Genomic DNA, 14,786 nt, shown 5'->3' on the forward strand with positions numbered 1-14,786 from the left:
TTTGGACATATTGTCCGGAGGAAACAGTCGCTGGAGAAGGATGTCATGCTGGGTAAGGTGGAGGGTCAGAGAAAAAGAGGAAGACCCCTAATGAGATGGATTGGCCAGGTGACATCATTGATGGACTCAAGTGTGGCAGCGGTAGTGAGGTTGGCCCAGAATCGGACATTCTTTCGTTCTGCTGTGCATGGGGTCACTATGAGTCGGTTCCGACTCGATGGCACCTGACAACAACAGCAAATCTGACAAATATATAATTTGTAAAATATTATAAACACTGAGTAATCCAAATAAAACTCAACTATGGTCAGATGCCCCATGGGGCAGGTGATCCATTTCCCTGACCTAAGGCTGCCAGCTCTCTGGAATGCCACTGTCAGACCCTCCTGGGTGACACTTCAGGCTCACCTTGCTGAATGCATCTCGAAATCTGAAATTGCTGCCTTTATCTTTAAATCTTTCTTTCTTCTTCTGCTTATGAAAATTTCAGAAACTTATATATAACCAGGAAGTGTATACCTTAGCTTATATCCACCCGATCCCACTCATATTTGCTGTTAGTTGCTATTAAGTGGGCCCCTGACTCATGGTATCCCAAACAGAATGAAACACTGCCCAGCAAGGCACCATGTGGTGACAGATCAGACAGCTATGATCATAGGGTTTTCCTGGGTGATGCTTGGAAGTACATCTCTTGCACTTCTATATGAATTTTAGAATCTGCTCATCAATAACTGTCAACAATCCAACTAGTATTTTTGTAGTGACTGTGATGAATTTGTAAATTGGAGAACTATTGCCAACATTGTTGTAGTTGTTGTTGTTAAGTGCCAAGGAGCAGCTGGTGTACTTGAACCACTGATCTTGTAATCCAAACAACTTTGCAATCTGATGCATTAACTCACAGCGCCACAACAGGACTCCATTACCATCAAGTTGGACATGGGTTATCCGCCCATTTGTCTTCCTTCATTTAATAAAGTTTTGTATTTTGGTGTACGAGATTTACATTTATTCTGTTAAACTTATTCCTAAATTTATTCCTTTTGATGCTATTATAATGAAACTATTTCCTTAATTTTTTGGGATTGTTCATAGCTAGTGTATAGAAACACAGCTGAGTTTTGTATATTGTTCTTATATCTGTCAGTCTTTCTAAACTCACTTATTGCTTCTAATAGTTTTCTGTGTGGGTTTCTTTCTGTGCGGGTCCCTTAGGATTGCCTACATACTGTTTTCTTCCTAATAGATGTGTGGGTTTTTTGTTTTGTTTTTTTAGATGTGTGGTTTTGTTTTAAGGTTTCTAACAACAAGGCTGCAAACATCCTTGGGTTTGTATCTTTCATCCAGGTTTTTGGATCAATTCAGACTGACTCAGCCAAGGCAATAAAATCAGAACAGACCCAAGCTTGTAAAATGTGGATGTATTGGAACAATAGTGGAATAGGAAAGGTTAAGGGTCGAAGCTATGGAATGGGACACTTGGAATAGGCATCATGTGCGCTTTCAGAAGCCTGATGCAAGAAATTGGGTTGTTGTCAGAACTGTGGAGAACACACATTCAAAGCCATGTGGTTGGCTGCCATCTTTAAACTGGGCACTTCCCCACTCTGCTGGTTAAGAGGTTTGGTTACTGTGTAACATGCATACTGCCCTTGTTTTCTAGGAGGGAGATTAAGTTCCTAGTAGGGTGTCCACCATATTTTTTCCTGTTCTGATTGACCCACATTTTATAAATTTGGATCCATTTTGGTTTTGCTTCACTGGCCATGGCTGAATTAGAAAGAACTAGTGCAAAGCCCTGCTTTTAGCTCATACACAAGTGGCATGTCTAAAAGTGGCAAGTCTACATCAGAGTGTATATTTACGTAAGGAAGTGTTTTGTTTTTGTAAATGAACGTTACTGAAATACAGTTAACACACAGTAAGATTTACTAATTTTAAGTATACACTTGGGTGTGCTTTGATAAAGATGTAAAGTCATAGAATTACCATGCCCATCATGACATAGAACAGTTTCATTTCCCAAAAGTTTTCATGCCGCTGCGCAATCCACACTCTGCCTCATCTCCTGGCCCTAGCAACCATGAAATGATCTCTACCATTATACTCCTGCCTTTTCCAGAATTCACTCAAGTGATGTATTTTCTTGTGTCTGGACTTCTGATCTTCTCATAGAACTAGCTGCGGGTTCACTGATTCTCTCTGTTGTTTATTTTATTAATGTAAACTTTTTGTTGTTACTTATTTTGGGTTTGATTTACTCTTCTTTTTCTAACTTGCTTGCTTGAAGTGAAGAGAGCTTAAAATACTTACTGATGAAGATCAAACACCACAGCCTTCTCTATGAATTGCATCTCAATGTAAAGAAAATATAAATCCTTACCACTGGACCAATAAACAACATTCTTATCAACGGAGAAAAGATTGAAGTTGTCAAGGACTTCATTCTTCTTGGATCAACTCTCAACACTCATGGAAGCAGCAGTCGAGAAATCAAACAACGTATTGCATTAGGCAAACCTGCTGCACAAGAACCTTTTTAAAGTGTTGAAGAGCAAAGATGTCAGCTTGAGGATCAAGTTATTTAAAATATTATGATGTAACATCATAATATTTTAAATAACTGCATATGCATGTGAAAGTTGGACAGTGAATAGGGAAGATTGTAGAAGAATTGATGCATTTGAGTTATGGTGTTGGAGGAGAATATTGTAAGTACCACAGGCGGCCAAAAGAACAAACAGATCTGTGTTGGAAGATGTGCAGCCAGAATGCTTCCTGGAAGCCAGGATGGCCAGACTTCATCTCTCATACTTCGGACATATTGTTAGGAGGGACCAGTCACTGGAGAAGGATATCATGTTTAGTAAGGTGGAGGGTCAGAGAAAAAGAGGAAGACCCCCAACAAGATGGATTGGCAAAGTGGCAGCATCAATGGGCTCAAGCGTGGCAACAATTATGAGGTTGGCCCAGGACCAGGCAGTGTTTTGTTCAGTTGTGCATAGGATCGCAATGAGTCCGTACTGACTTGATGGCACCCAACAACAACAGTGATGTAGGTTAAGGTCATTGATTTGAAACCTGCCTTTTTTTTCTCATACAGGCATTTGTTGTCAAGTGCTGTCGATTCCATTCTGACTCATAGCGACACCATATAGGGTTTCTGATGAGCGGCTGGTGAATTTGAACCACAGACCTTGCAATTCAAACCGACCTTGTGATCCAGTGCATTATACCACAGCGCTATACCAGGACTTTTAGTGTGATACAATTTCCCTGAGCACTACTTTAGCAGCATCCCAGAAATTCTTAGTATTTTTTCATTTTTGTTGTCCAAAATACGAATTGCTTTTTTAGTTTCTTATTTGATCCAGGAGTTATTTAAGCCAAACTAATCACTATTGGATCAATTCCAATTCCTGGTAACGCCATGTATGCAGAATGAGAGTTTTCAAGTCTGTGACCTTTCAAAAGCAAATCATCATGCCTGTCTTCACAGATACCTCTGGGTGGGCTGGAACTTTTGGGTTAGTACTCAAGTCCTTTAGCATTTGTGTCACACAGACACTATGAGTTATTTAGAAGTGTTATGTTTCCAAATATTTGGGGGCTTTCCAGGAATCTTTTTGTTATTGTTTTCTAATTCTAATTTCATTGGGGTCAGAGAACATTCTCTAAAGGACTAGAATTATTTTAATATATTGAGTTTTGTTTTATGTTCCAGCCTCTGGTCTAGCTTGTAAATGTTCTGTATGCACTTAAGAAAAGCATGTATTTTGTGGTTGTTGGACGGTCAATTAGCTCACAATGGTTGATGTTGTTAATCACGTCTACTGGTGTTGTTATGAGTTACCATTGAGTCAGCTCTAACTCATGGCAACTCCATGCATACAGAGGAGATCTGCTCCACAGGGTGGGTCTTCAAGGCTGTGATCTTTCCGAAGCAGATCACCAGGGCTGCCTCTTGAGGAGCCTCTAAGTGGATTCAAAGTGCCTATCTTTACGCTAGTAGCCAACCATCTACTATATCCTTGCTGGTCTTCTACTTCCGTTTCCTAGCAACCGTTTTGAGAGGGAGACTTCAGTATCTGACAGTTGTGGTTTTGTCTATTTCTTCTTGCATGCCTGTAAGTTTTTGCTTCTTCCAACTATTAAACTTGAAACTATGCGATACATAAATATTTGGGATCTTGATGACTCCTTGATTAATTAGGCCCTGTGTCATCATAAAATAACATTCTTTATCACTGGTGATAGCCTTTATTCTGAAATCTGTTTTGTCCATTATTAACAGAGCCACACTCCAGCTTTCTCAAGACTAGTGCTAACATTTCTGGTAGAGTAGAGGTTATGAGTCAGGCTGCTAATCTCAGGGTCAGCAGTTTAAAACTACCAGCGGCTCTGCAGGAGAAGGAGGAGGCGTTCTGCTCCTGTAAAGATGTATAGCCTTGGAAACCCTATACAGGGCAGCTATGAGTTAGAACTGACTCCACGGCACATCACCACCACCATTCAATGTGTGGATTCCTGGTGTGGCGCTGTGGGATAAAGCACTGGACCGCAAGGTCAGTTTGAACCACAGGGCCAGAGGTTCAAACTCACCATCCGTTCCTTGGAAACCCTATACAGGGTCGCTGTAAGTCAGAATCGACTCAACAGCCCTTAACAACAATTCAACGTATATGCTGAGCAAATAATCCAAGAAACTGGACTATATGAAGAACACATCAGGATTGGAGGAAGACTCATTAACAACCTGTGCTATACAGATGCTATCTTACTTCCTGAAAGTGAGGAGAACTCAAAGTGCTTACTGATGAAGATCAAAGACTATGTGGTGGCGATGTGCCGTGGAGTCTGTTCCGACTCATAGTGACCCTGTACAGGGTTTCCGAGGCTATACATATTTACGGGAGCAGAAAGCCTCATCTTTTTCCCACAAAAAAACTGGTAGTTTCGAACTGCTGACCTTAAGGTTCGCAGCTTCAGTAAATATGAGCATTGAAATCTAGTAGGTGGCCAGGGACCAGGTGTAGGAAAGGAGACTCAGCCCCTGTCCTCGAGCTTATCAGAGCCTATGCAGAAAGATTTACATCCCCAGGCAAGGTCAACACAGGATGCTAAGAGCCATGATGGAGAAGCACAGAGCACTGGGAGAACACACAGAAGAAAGTCCTATCCAGTCTGAAGACTTAGAGAATGCGTCCTGGGATGATACTTGAGGAACGAGACATTTCTGGGAGGAGAGAGTACTATTCAAAACTCGAGGGGCCTGTTTGGGGGATGGACTGTACTGTACATCTAGGGTCCCTACAAGCTGGTCAATATGTCTGCAGGGCAGCATGTGGAGGAGAGACCGGAATGTGCTGAGGTGTTGGAGGATCTTTCTGGCCAGTGTGTGGAGGATAATCAAGTAGGAGGAGAGACTAGGAAAGGGGAATAGCTAGGTGGCGATCACATTTGCCTAGGCCTGAGATGATGGTGGTTTGGACTAGGACAGTACAGTGAAGACGGAAAGGAAGGGATGAAAGTCTAAAGAGAATCAAGAGGTAGACTCAACAGGGCTTTATCTCTTGCCCAAAATACAAAAGCCTCCTAACTGGCTTCCTTGCTCCCAACCTGGGGCCCTACCCCCTATAGTCTATTTCACCACAGAATTTGGAATGATCCTCTTAAAACTAAGTTAGACCCTGTTACACCTCTGCTCAACACCCTCCAATGGCTTCTCATGGCATTCTCTAAAATGGCCAATAAGACCCTATACAATCTGGCCCCAGCCCACTCCTATAATTCACTCCAGTGTCCCACTCCAGCCACACTCATCTCATCCAACCAACCAGCCCTATTCCACCTCTTCTCCTAGACATCCACTTGGCTCATATCCTCACCTTCTTCGAGTATTTGTTCAAATGTCACTTTCTCAATGAGTCATAACCTCACTGATACTTCAACCTGGACCATGCTACCACCCCACACTCCTGATCCCCTTTATTCTGATCTGCTTTTTCCTTATTACCTTCCAACATATTAGATGCTGTCAGGTGCCATTGGTTCGGTTCTGACTCAGATCGATCCTATGCATAACAGAACAAAAAACCCCACCTGGTCCCATGCCAGCTTCACAATTATTTTTATGTTTGATACCATTGTTGCTTCTACTTTGTCACTCCATCTAATTAGGAGTCTTCCTCTTTGTCCCTGACCCTCCACTTTACCAAGTATGATGTCTTTCTCCAGGTACTGGTTCCTGTTGACATGACCAAAATACAAAGTCTCGCCATCCTGGCTTTTAAGGAACATATTTGCTGTACTTGTTCTTCTAGTAGTCCAGGGTACTTTAAATATTCTTTGCCAACACCAGAATTCAAAGGCATCAATTCTTCCCTAGTCTTCCTTATTCATTGCCCAACTTTCACATGCATATGAGATGATGAAAATACGTAATTAAGATGCATTCCTATTACATATTAGATAGTCCACTTGTATTGTACATATTGTTTATTGTCTGTAACATCTATCAGGATGAACATTCTTCCAGGACAGAAATCTTTGTTTCGTTCACTGACACATCCTAAGTCCTAGAACATATGCCGCCTTATAAATAATTGTAGGCAAGTTGAATGCATTAGTTAATCACCAGTTTTGAATTGTTTAGAAGCAGGATTGACCCCAAGTGAAGACCAGACAAAGGAGTCATTAGTATCTGGGGAAGTTCAATTCACAGGAGCAGAGATCACGCAGGGAAAGTGAAGAGAAGGGGCCCAAGTGGAAACCATCATTTAAATAAAAGGATGGGCAGAAGAAGATACCAGATAGTCAGAAAGCAAAGAGAAAAAGCAAGGGCATGTAGTGTTGCAGGAGCTCACGGAAGAGATTTTCAAAAGGGGAGAGGGGCCGAGGCAGGCCAGGACTGGATTTACTCACTAGTAAGGCAAAAGGAGCTCTGGTAGCATAGTGGTTACGAATTGGGCTAACCTCAAGGTTGGCAGTTCAAAACTAGCAGCCGTTCCACGGGAGAATGATGAGGTGCTCTGCTCCCGTAAGGATTTATAGCCTCGGAAACCCTGTACAGGGTTGTTATGAGTCAGAACTGACTCCATGGTACTTAACAACAAAGCCATAAATGGGCTTATTGGGGGGACGGAGGTCCCAAAAGGCAGTGTGGTGAAGATGGTTGAGACCAATAGCATGAGGGTATCCAGTCGTAACAACCAGGTACCGATCCTATGACAGGTTTTGTTAAATTTAGAAACTTAAGTTTCTGAACCTCAATTGTCCCACGTTGTTATTGTCAAGTGTTTCCACTCATAGCGAGCCTGTATAGGGGTTTCCGAGGCTTTTAAATATTTGGGGGAACAGAATGTCTCATTTTTCTTCTGCAGAGCAGCTGGCTCAAACTGCGGACCTTAGGGTTCTCAGCCCAGTGCTTATCCTACTGTTGGTTTTAAATGCAGTCGAATCAGTTTCGACTCATAGCAACCCTTGAGTAGGATTTTTAAGGTGCGCCAGGTGAGTGTGAACCTCTGACCTTGCAGCTCAAACTGATTTTTAAGCCCAGTGCTTATCCTATAGCGCCACACCAGGACTCCACTGCTTATCGCATGGAGCTACCTAATTCATAGGACTTTGATGGTTGGAAACGATATGAGGTAATGAGGAAAACGTAAGGCACCAAGTGGGTGTATTAGCTCCATTCTGTCAATGAGTCGACAAAGCTGGCTGTAATTCAAACCTAAATTGAAATACTCCGCAGCCCAGCACCGAATAATACAAACCCAAGCCCTTGGCGGAAGCTGATTCCCACTAATAGCGACCCTACAGAAGAGAGCAGTATTTGCCCCCAGAGGGTTTACAAGGTTGTATTTACAGAGGCCGACTGCCCATCTTCTCGAGGAGCTACTGATGGGTTCAAACCGCTGACCTTTTCACTTATTCACTGCTTCCACCAGGACCCTTTGGGCAAAGCAAAGCTGTAGGCACGAGGAGGGAAAAGGACAATCCTGTGCCTGATTGTTGTTGTTGTTGTTGTTGTAAAGTACCGTGGAGTCGGTTCCGACTCATAGTGACCTTGTACCGGGTTTCCGAAGAGCTCAGGGTTTCCAAGGAACTCCTTTGTGCCTCATTAGCCGGAATTAAAGGTTGGTTGCTCCTCAGTTCCTACCACAGGAACTGTTCTGTTCCTTCCCTATCGAAGCGCAGCAAACGTTCCCCTAGGCCGGATAAACGTCACCAGCCCAAGGAAAGCGCTCTTCTTATCCCTTACCAGCTCTGATGAATCGCTGCCTTCCGCCGCTAGCAACCTCTCACCTGCTTTTCTCTTCCTATAGGCCAGCAGATTTTCTTTCTTTTTCTTATTGGTCCGCGTAACTCTATTGTTACCAATCAATAGCAGCCACGGGGACCCTACTCATTCCCACACAACTTGGGGGGAACATGGGGGAGAAAATTTTTGTTTTCTGCACCGTTACACCGGATAGCACCTTGTTAATCAAACTGCTAGGAATCTGTCTGGAAGAAGGCTCTATAACATTTTCTTTCTCTTCGCCAAGTAAAGCCCAGCGTGTGCACACTCCCCCCTTCAAGTGGTACGGCCCTATCCCTCTGCTAAGAGCGAGGGAGTCCTCCACTAGGTTAAGTCCACTCGCAGAGGCAGAGACGATACCATCTGTGAGTAATAAATAGGGGGACTCCCAACTCCTGGCTTGCCCGACCACCTCTCGCATCTCTTGCTCAGCCCTCTCCCACACACAAGAACACCAGCTACGGTGAGGAGACTCTTGCTCCAGACATCATGAAGAATGCGCGGAGTAGACAAGGGAGGGTGCACTTGGTATGACCCACGCCGCGCCCCGCGCCGCCGGAAGTGAGGTGTCTCACCCCTCGGAGTTCCGGTTCGCAGGGGGTGGGAGTGTTGTTAACCCGAGCGGCCGCCGCAGTCGCGGGATTGAGCGGCCTCGCGGCGCAGAGCTGCTGGTGAGTGAGCTCGAGTACGGCCGGGGTTGGGACCTAGATTTTTCCCGAGAGGCCTTGAGGTCAGCTCGCCTCACTGGACCCACCGCCCGCTTTCGGCCAGTCAGCTGGCTGTAGACCTCAGGAGCTGGTGCAGCCGCTCTCCGAAGGCTGGGCCCCAGCTCGCGCGTCTCGCAACTCCGTCCCGCGTCTCCCGCAGTCCAGCCACAGCACACTTTCCGGCGGCCGTTTCTTGGGTGCCCGAGTTGACACTGCCCCTGGGTTGGTGGCGAAGCCAGGGTTCCAGGCTGATATACCCCGCCCACTTGCGGGACGCTCGTCCGAGCTGCCCACCCTGGCGGAGCTGTCACTGGTGCCGCTGCCGGCCGGCCGGCCTGCGTCTCCTTCCCGGTACCCCGCGTTTCCGCCTCCCTCTCCAGCCCCTTCGCTTGAGGGTCAGCGCCGGCAGTTTCCTCCTCCTTGAGCGCGGCGGCCTTTCCTCATCGGCGCCCCAAAGGAGGCGACTTGGCAGGAGGCGTGGAAAGAGCCCTTGATTTGAAACTAGACTGGCCCAGGTGCCAGTCCTTGCGTCAGTACGATCACTTAACCCTTGCCAGTCACCAGTGTCGCTTCGGGGGACTGGGCAGCGTATGCTAGTCCTATGTGGGCGGATGAAAGGAAATGTATCTTTCTCCTTCATGTTAACATGTGTGCCAGCTACTGTACCTGGCTGGCGCTCTGTGGCTGTCATCTAAGTTACCTGCCCGCCTTGCCCCCCACCTAGGTCTCCGGGCCAGGGCAATGTTCCGCACCGCAGTCATGATGGCCGCCAGCCTGGCCCTGACCGGGGCCGTGGTGGCTCATGCCTACTACCTCAAGCACCAGTTTTACCCCACGGTGGTGTACTTGACCAAGTCCAGCCCCAGCATGGCCGTGAGTTCTAGCACCCGGAGGGGAGGAGCCGGCCTGGGATGGGGAGGGGCTTGAGGGCAGGTAAGCGGGAGAGGGAGAAAGTAGCCACCAGCTGTTGAACTTTGTTGAGTAAATGGTGATGGGGTAGTGGGGGAGTTCCTGAGTACAGAGCTCCAAGCAGTGGAAAGCAGAAAGTGGCTTCAAACCAGAGCCTTTCCCCACCCCTAGGTCCTGTACATCCAGGCCTTTGTCCTTGTCTTCCTTTTGGGCAAAGTGATGGGCAAGGTGTTCTTTGGGCAGCTAAGAGCGGCAGAGATGGAGGTAAGCTGGTGACACCCCCAAAGGTGAGGGGCAGGGAGTGGCTGGGCAGGCGGAACATTGGTCCCACAGCATTCCCTGCCTCGGCCCCAGCACCTCCTGGAGAGATCCTGGTACGCCGTCACTGAGACTTGTCTGGCCTTCACTGTCTTCCGGGACGACTTCAGCCCCCGCTTTGTTGCGCTCTTCACTCTCCTCCTCTTTCTCAAGTGTTTCCACTGGTTGGCTGAGGACCGCGTGGACTTTGTGAGTCTGGTTAAGGGCAGCTCTGGACCAGAGAGAAACCAGGGAGTGTTTGTGGGATGGCTGGCATAGGGAGGTGCCATGAACCCCAGCTTCCCTGACAGGCCCCTTTGCTCTGCCTCAGATGGAACGCAGTCCCAACATCTCCTGGCTCTTTCACTGCCGAATTGTCTGTGAGTGAGATTCTCAGGAAGTGAGGGGAGGGGGCTGCAGGGAGGAGGGCACATGCATGGAGAATTAGGCTGGGAGAAGTCACGAACTGTGGGCCTGTACCCCAAAACACAGGCTGTCCCCTGGGCCCACAGCTGTACAGGAAGGATAATTTGGGACGTTACTTTGCATGCCTCTGCCCTGTTCCACTCCAGGGCTTCTCAACTGCCTGGGCTCTCAGCTCTGCTCACCTGGAGCTTGGGCTGCCCTCAGGCAGAACTGGAGTTCTCAAGGGGCTGAGTTTGGTGGAGTGTGACCACCATTGTAGGGTCCGGCGGTAGACTTGGGGTGGGGACTGTCTTAGAGTAAGCAATGACTGTTAGACCCTGAGCTGATCCTACCCCCTGCCCCCACTCGGGGGGCTCCCCACAGCGCTCATGTTCCTTTTGGGTATCCTGGACTTCCTCTTCGTCAGCCACGCCTATCACAGCATCCTGACCCGTGGGGCCTCTGTGCAGCTGGTGTTTGGCTTTGAGGTAAAACTGTCTTGGGAGGCCAAAGGAACAAACCTGAAGTGACACTGTGTGCCTTGAATAACCCAACAAGTTCTTAATTGGGCACCTCTTTGGTGGCCAGCCCTGGCCCACAGGCTCACTGCTGAGTAATTGGGGAAGACACAGAGGGGTGGTACAGAGGAGGAGCCCTGGCCTGGATGCTCAGGGGGGCTAACTCTTACTGAGCAGGAGGGAGTTAGCTGGAGAGACACCGGGGAGGCGTGCCCCTGACAGAATTCAGAGAGGAGAGACCTCATGTGCTCATGTCTGTTGGCTTTCTTTTATGTGCTTACCATGTGCCAGGCCCTGTATTGAGCACTGGCCTTGTTTCTTTTAATTAGACACGCAAACTAAAGATGAGAGAGGTCCAGTGGGGGACCAAAAAGTCCTACCGGCTAGAAAGTGGGGGAGCTAGAACTCAGGCTGGCTGTTTCCAGAGCCTGTGCCCGTAGCCATTGTACCCTGGTGGAGCATGGGTGGAACGGGGGCAGTGTGCTCATGCCCCCCCTCCCGCTAGTACGCCATCCTGATGACTATGGTGCTCACCATCTTCATCAAGTACGTGCTGCACTCCGTGGACCTTCAGAGCGAGAACCCCTGGGACAACAAGGCCGTGTACATGCTTTACACGGAGCTCTTCACAGGTGAGGAATCAGGGCCCCACCTGGACCAGTGTCCCAGGCTCTGCTTCCCAGACCCATGACCTCTGCCCTCTGCACCCCCCACCTTCCAGGCTTCATCAAGGTTCTGCTGTACATGGCCTTCATGACCATCATGATCAAGGTGCATACCTTCCCACTCTTTGCCATCCGGCCCATGTACTTGGCCATGAGGTGAGCCCAGTCCTGCCCCACCCCCACCCCCACCTGGCCTCTCCCGCTTCTTTCATTCAAACTGTCTTTTCAGGCAGTTCAAGAAAGCTGTGACAGATGCCATCATGTCTCGCCGAGCTATCCGCAACATGAATACACTGTAAGTGGACCTGTCATGGTAACTTCCGTGGCCATCCTGGGTCCACCTGCCTGCAGTTCTGGCCCCAACATGTCCCCATCATGACCAGGTATCCAGATGCCACCCCCGAGGAACTGCAGGCAATGGACAATGTCTGCATCATCTGCCGAGAAGAGATGGTGACTGGTGCCAAGAGGCTCCCTTGCGGCCACATTTTCCACACCAGGTGGGTGATCAGGGGGAGTCCACATCAAGGCCCAGCCTGGGATGCAGCCTCTGGTGACCTGCTGACCCTGCCTGCTCTCGGCCTTCACACCAGCTGCCTGCGTTCCTGGTTCCAGCGGCAGCAGACCTGCCCTACCTGCCGCATGGACGTTCTCCGGGCATCACTGCCAGTCCAGTCACCGCCGCCCCCTGAGCCTGCGGACCAAGGGCCACCTCCTGCCCCCCACCCCCCACCACTCCTGCCCCAGCCCCCCAACTGTGAGTACCCCTATTTTGTGAATGGGATACAGTCCTTGCCCCTTCTAGCAGTTAACGGTGAGGGAGAGAGGGGTGAGCAGACTAGAAGGGAGGGTGGCAATCCCGTGCAGTCCCACTTCCTGAGTGGGGTTTGTCCCATGTTGATGCTGGCCCTCCTCTCTCCGCAGTCCCCCAGGGCCTCCTGCCCCCCTTTCCTCCAGGCATGTTCCCACTGTGGCCCCCAATGGGCCCCTTCCCACCTGTCCCGCCTCCTCCCAGCTCAGGAGAGGCAGTGGCCCCCCCATCCACGAGTCCAGGTAAGCCTTTTGGGTGCTGTGGCCATGAGGGGGAGGGGATGGACCCAGAGGCCCCGCAGCGCTCACTCACTAGTTGCTGTTCTTTAGCAGCCCTGACTCGGCCCAACGGAGCAGGAGCAGCCACAACCACAGCTGCTGGCTCCACTGTTGCTGGTGCTTCCACCCCGGCACCCGGCTCCGTCCCTGTCCCTGAGGCTGCCCCAGCCCCAGGCTTCCCCTTCCCACCCCCCTGGATGGCTATGCCCCTGCCTCCACCCTTTGGTAAGTTGGGCTGTCCTCAGGCTGCCCTGGAGGGGGAGGGGCTGCCAGGCCCAGCAGCTAGGCTGAGCCTCTACCTCTCCCCAGCTTTTCCCCCAATGCCTGTGCCCCCTGCGGGCTTTGCTGGGCTGACCCCCGAGGAGTTACGAGCTCTGGAGGGCCACGAGCGGCAACACCTGGAGGCCCGGCTGCAAAGCCTGCGCAACATCCACACACTGCTGGACGCCGCCATGCTGCAGATCAACCAGTACCTCACTGTGCTTGCCTCTCTCGGGTGCGTCACAGCATACAGCGTTCAGGGTCTCGGAGCACTTAAAGACCCTGGTGCCTTTCCTTCCCCCACCCCAGAAACCATGTCTGGATGGAAAGTGGGCACGGTGGCTTTTGGGATGCTGGTCTGGAGTCATGTTCTTCGGAAGTCACGTTATTCAGGCTCCCAGTACCTCACGGTTCATCAGGGAACACCCCTGCCATATGGAGACACTCTCCCTGGAATGAGGCCACCTGGCCCGAGACCTAGTTCTGATCCCCTCACTCACTGGCTGTGATCTGAAAGGCCAAGAGTCCCGTGTATGCTGTGACCAAGCAGCCTGGAGCTGCGGCTGAGCTGTGAATACTAATTCAATGGGATCCATTAACCCGAGTGAAGACTGCAGCTGATGGTGAACAAGGCCACTGCCCTGAGACAGCTCACTGCTGGTGCTCCGCAGCCACTCCGCCCTCGAATCACCCCCCTGGGAGTCCCATCTGTGCCCGTTCCCAGTGTCTACTGGCAGTTGGCTTCAGCAGGGCCAGACTCATCCAGGCCTGGGAGAATCCACCTGGCCTGGGATGCCAAGATGACGCCCAACTCTCTCCTTTTCCTAGGCCCCCCCGGCCTGTTACTTCAGTCAACCCCACTGAGGAAGCTGCCTCAAGCATTGCGGCTGCTGCTGTCTCCACAAGTGTCCCCAGTTCCGAGGCTACCACCCCATCCCCAGGAGCCTCCCCTTCCTCCCCTGAGCCGGAAAAGCCTCCAGGTAGGTATGGCCAGCCCCCAGGCAGGTGGAGTGAGGGACTCTTCAGGCTCCACTTCTGACATCCTTGTCCCCAGCTCCGGAGTCCTTGGGCACAGAGGAGCTGCCTGAAGACGGGGAGCCTGATGCAGCAGAGCTCCGCCGCCGCCGCCTACAAAAGTTGGAGTCCCCTGTTGCCCACTGACACTGCCCCAGGCCCAGCCCCTGCCCTCCCCCCGCTCTCTAGAGCAGCCCTCGCTGGGACGTGTCCTGCCACCAAGTGCCAGCTCCTTCTCTGTCTGCAACAGGGAGAAGTAACCCCCGAGCTCAGGAGGCACAGCCCCCCTAGCTGAACAGAGAGAGGCCCGAGTTCCCAGCTGAGTCTCCAGGCAAACAGTTCCTGGCAGCCATGGGGACCTTGAGCCCTCCCCTCCTGTTTTCAGCCCTGTGTTTTGCTGGGCCTAGCTGGGCAGTGAGGGCAGAAAGAAAGGCTCAGTCCCTGGGAAGCCTTCTTCCACCATACCCCTCTTTTGGGAGAAGGGGCAGCCCCTCCAAACCTGACTTGTGTGTGCCAGCACACTGCAGTGCCCAACAGTATTAGCTCCTGTTCCTCAGTGTGGACTCCAGGGGGGCTGGAGGCAGGCCACCAAGACTGGTACCAATTTCCTCTCCTT

General features: G+C 50.2%; 1 protein-coding gene across 2 annotated transcripts; it reads left to right on the forward strand.

Annotated features, from left to right (window-relative positions):
• Window positions 1-9,753: 9,753 nt before the first annotated feature.
• SYVN1 (synovial apoptosis inhibitor 1, synoviolin) lies at window positions 9,754-14,317 on the forward strand. 2 transcript variants are annotated; one of them, XM_006860941.1, is made up of 15 exons: window positions 9,754-9,885; window positions 10,093-10,185; window positions 10,276-10,428; window positions 10,550-10,598; window positions 11,008-11,111; window positions 11,647-11,773; window positions 11,863-11,962; window positions 12,036-12,101; window positions 12,190-12,306; window positions 12,400-12,563; window positions 12,731-12,859; window positions 12,947-13,120; window positions 13,205-13,391; window positions 13,985-14,136; window positions 14,211-14,317. In XM_006860941.1, the coding sequence occupies exons 1-15, from the start codon at window positions 9,754-9,756 to the stop codon at window positions 14,315-14,317; spliced, it is 1,854 nt and encodes a 617-aa protein (XP_006861003.1). The 2 variants fall into 2 exon arrangements, with proteins under 2 accessions (XP_006861003.1, XP_006861002.1); XM_006860940.1 differs by having other exon boundaries at window positions 12,950-13,120.
• The last annotated feature ends 469 nt before the right edge of the window (window positions 14,318-14,786 follow it).

Source organism: Chrysochloris asiatica, unplaced genomic scaffold (genome assembly GCF_000296735.1).
Source record: "Chrysochloris asiatica unplaced genomic scaffold, ChrAsi1.0 scaffold00040, whole genome shotgun sequence".
NCBI classification, from domain to species: Eukaryota; Metazoa; Chordata; class Mammalia; order Afrosoricida; family Chrysochloridae; genus Chrysochloris; species Chrysochloris asiatica.

Excerpts from the sequence above, each read along its gene's own strand:
- SYVN1 (XM_006860941.1), top strand. The coding sequence starts at position 9,754 with ATGTTCCGCACCGCAGTCATGATGGCCGCCAGCCTGGCCCTGACCGGG. Across the intron at positions 13,121-13,204 it reads GCCCCTGCCTCCACCCTTTG|CTTTTCCCCCAATGCCTGTG; the intron begins GTAAGTTGGGCT and ends ACCTCTCCCCAG. Across the intron at positions 14,137-14,210 it reads TGAGCCGGAAAAGCCTCCAG|CTCCGGAGTCCTTGGGCACA; the intron begins GTAGGTATGGCC and ends CCTTGTCCCCAG.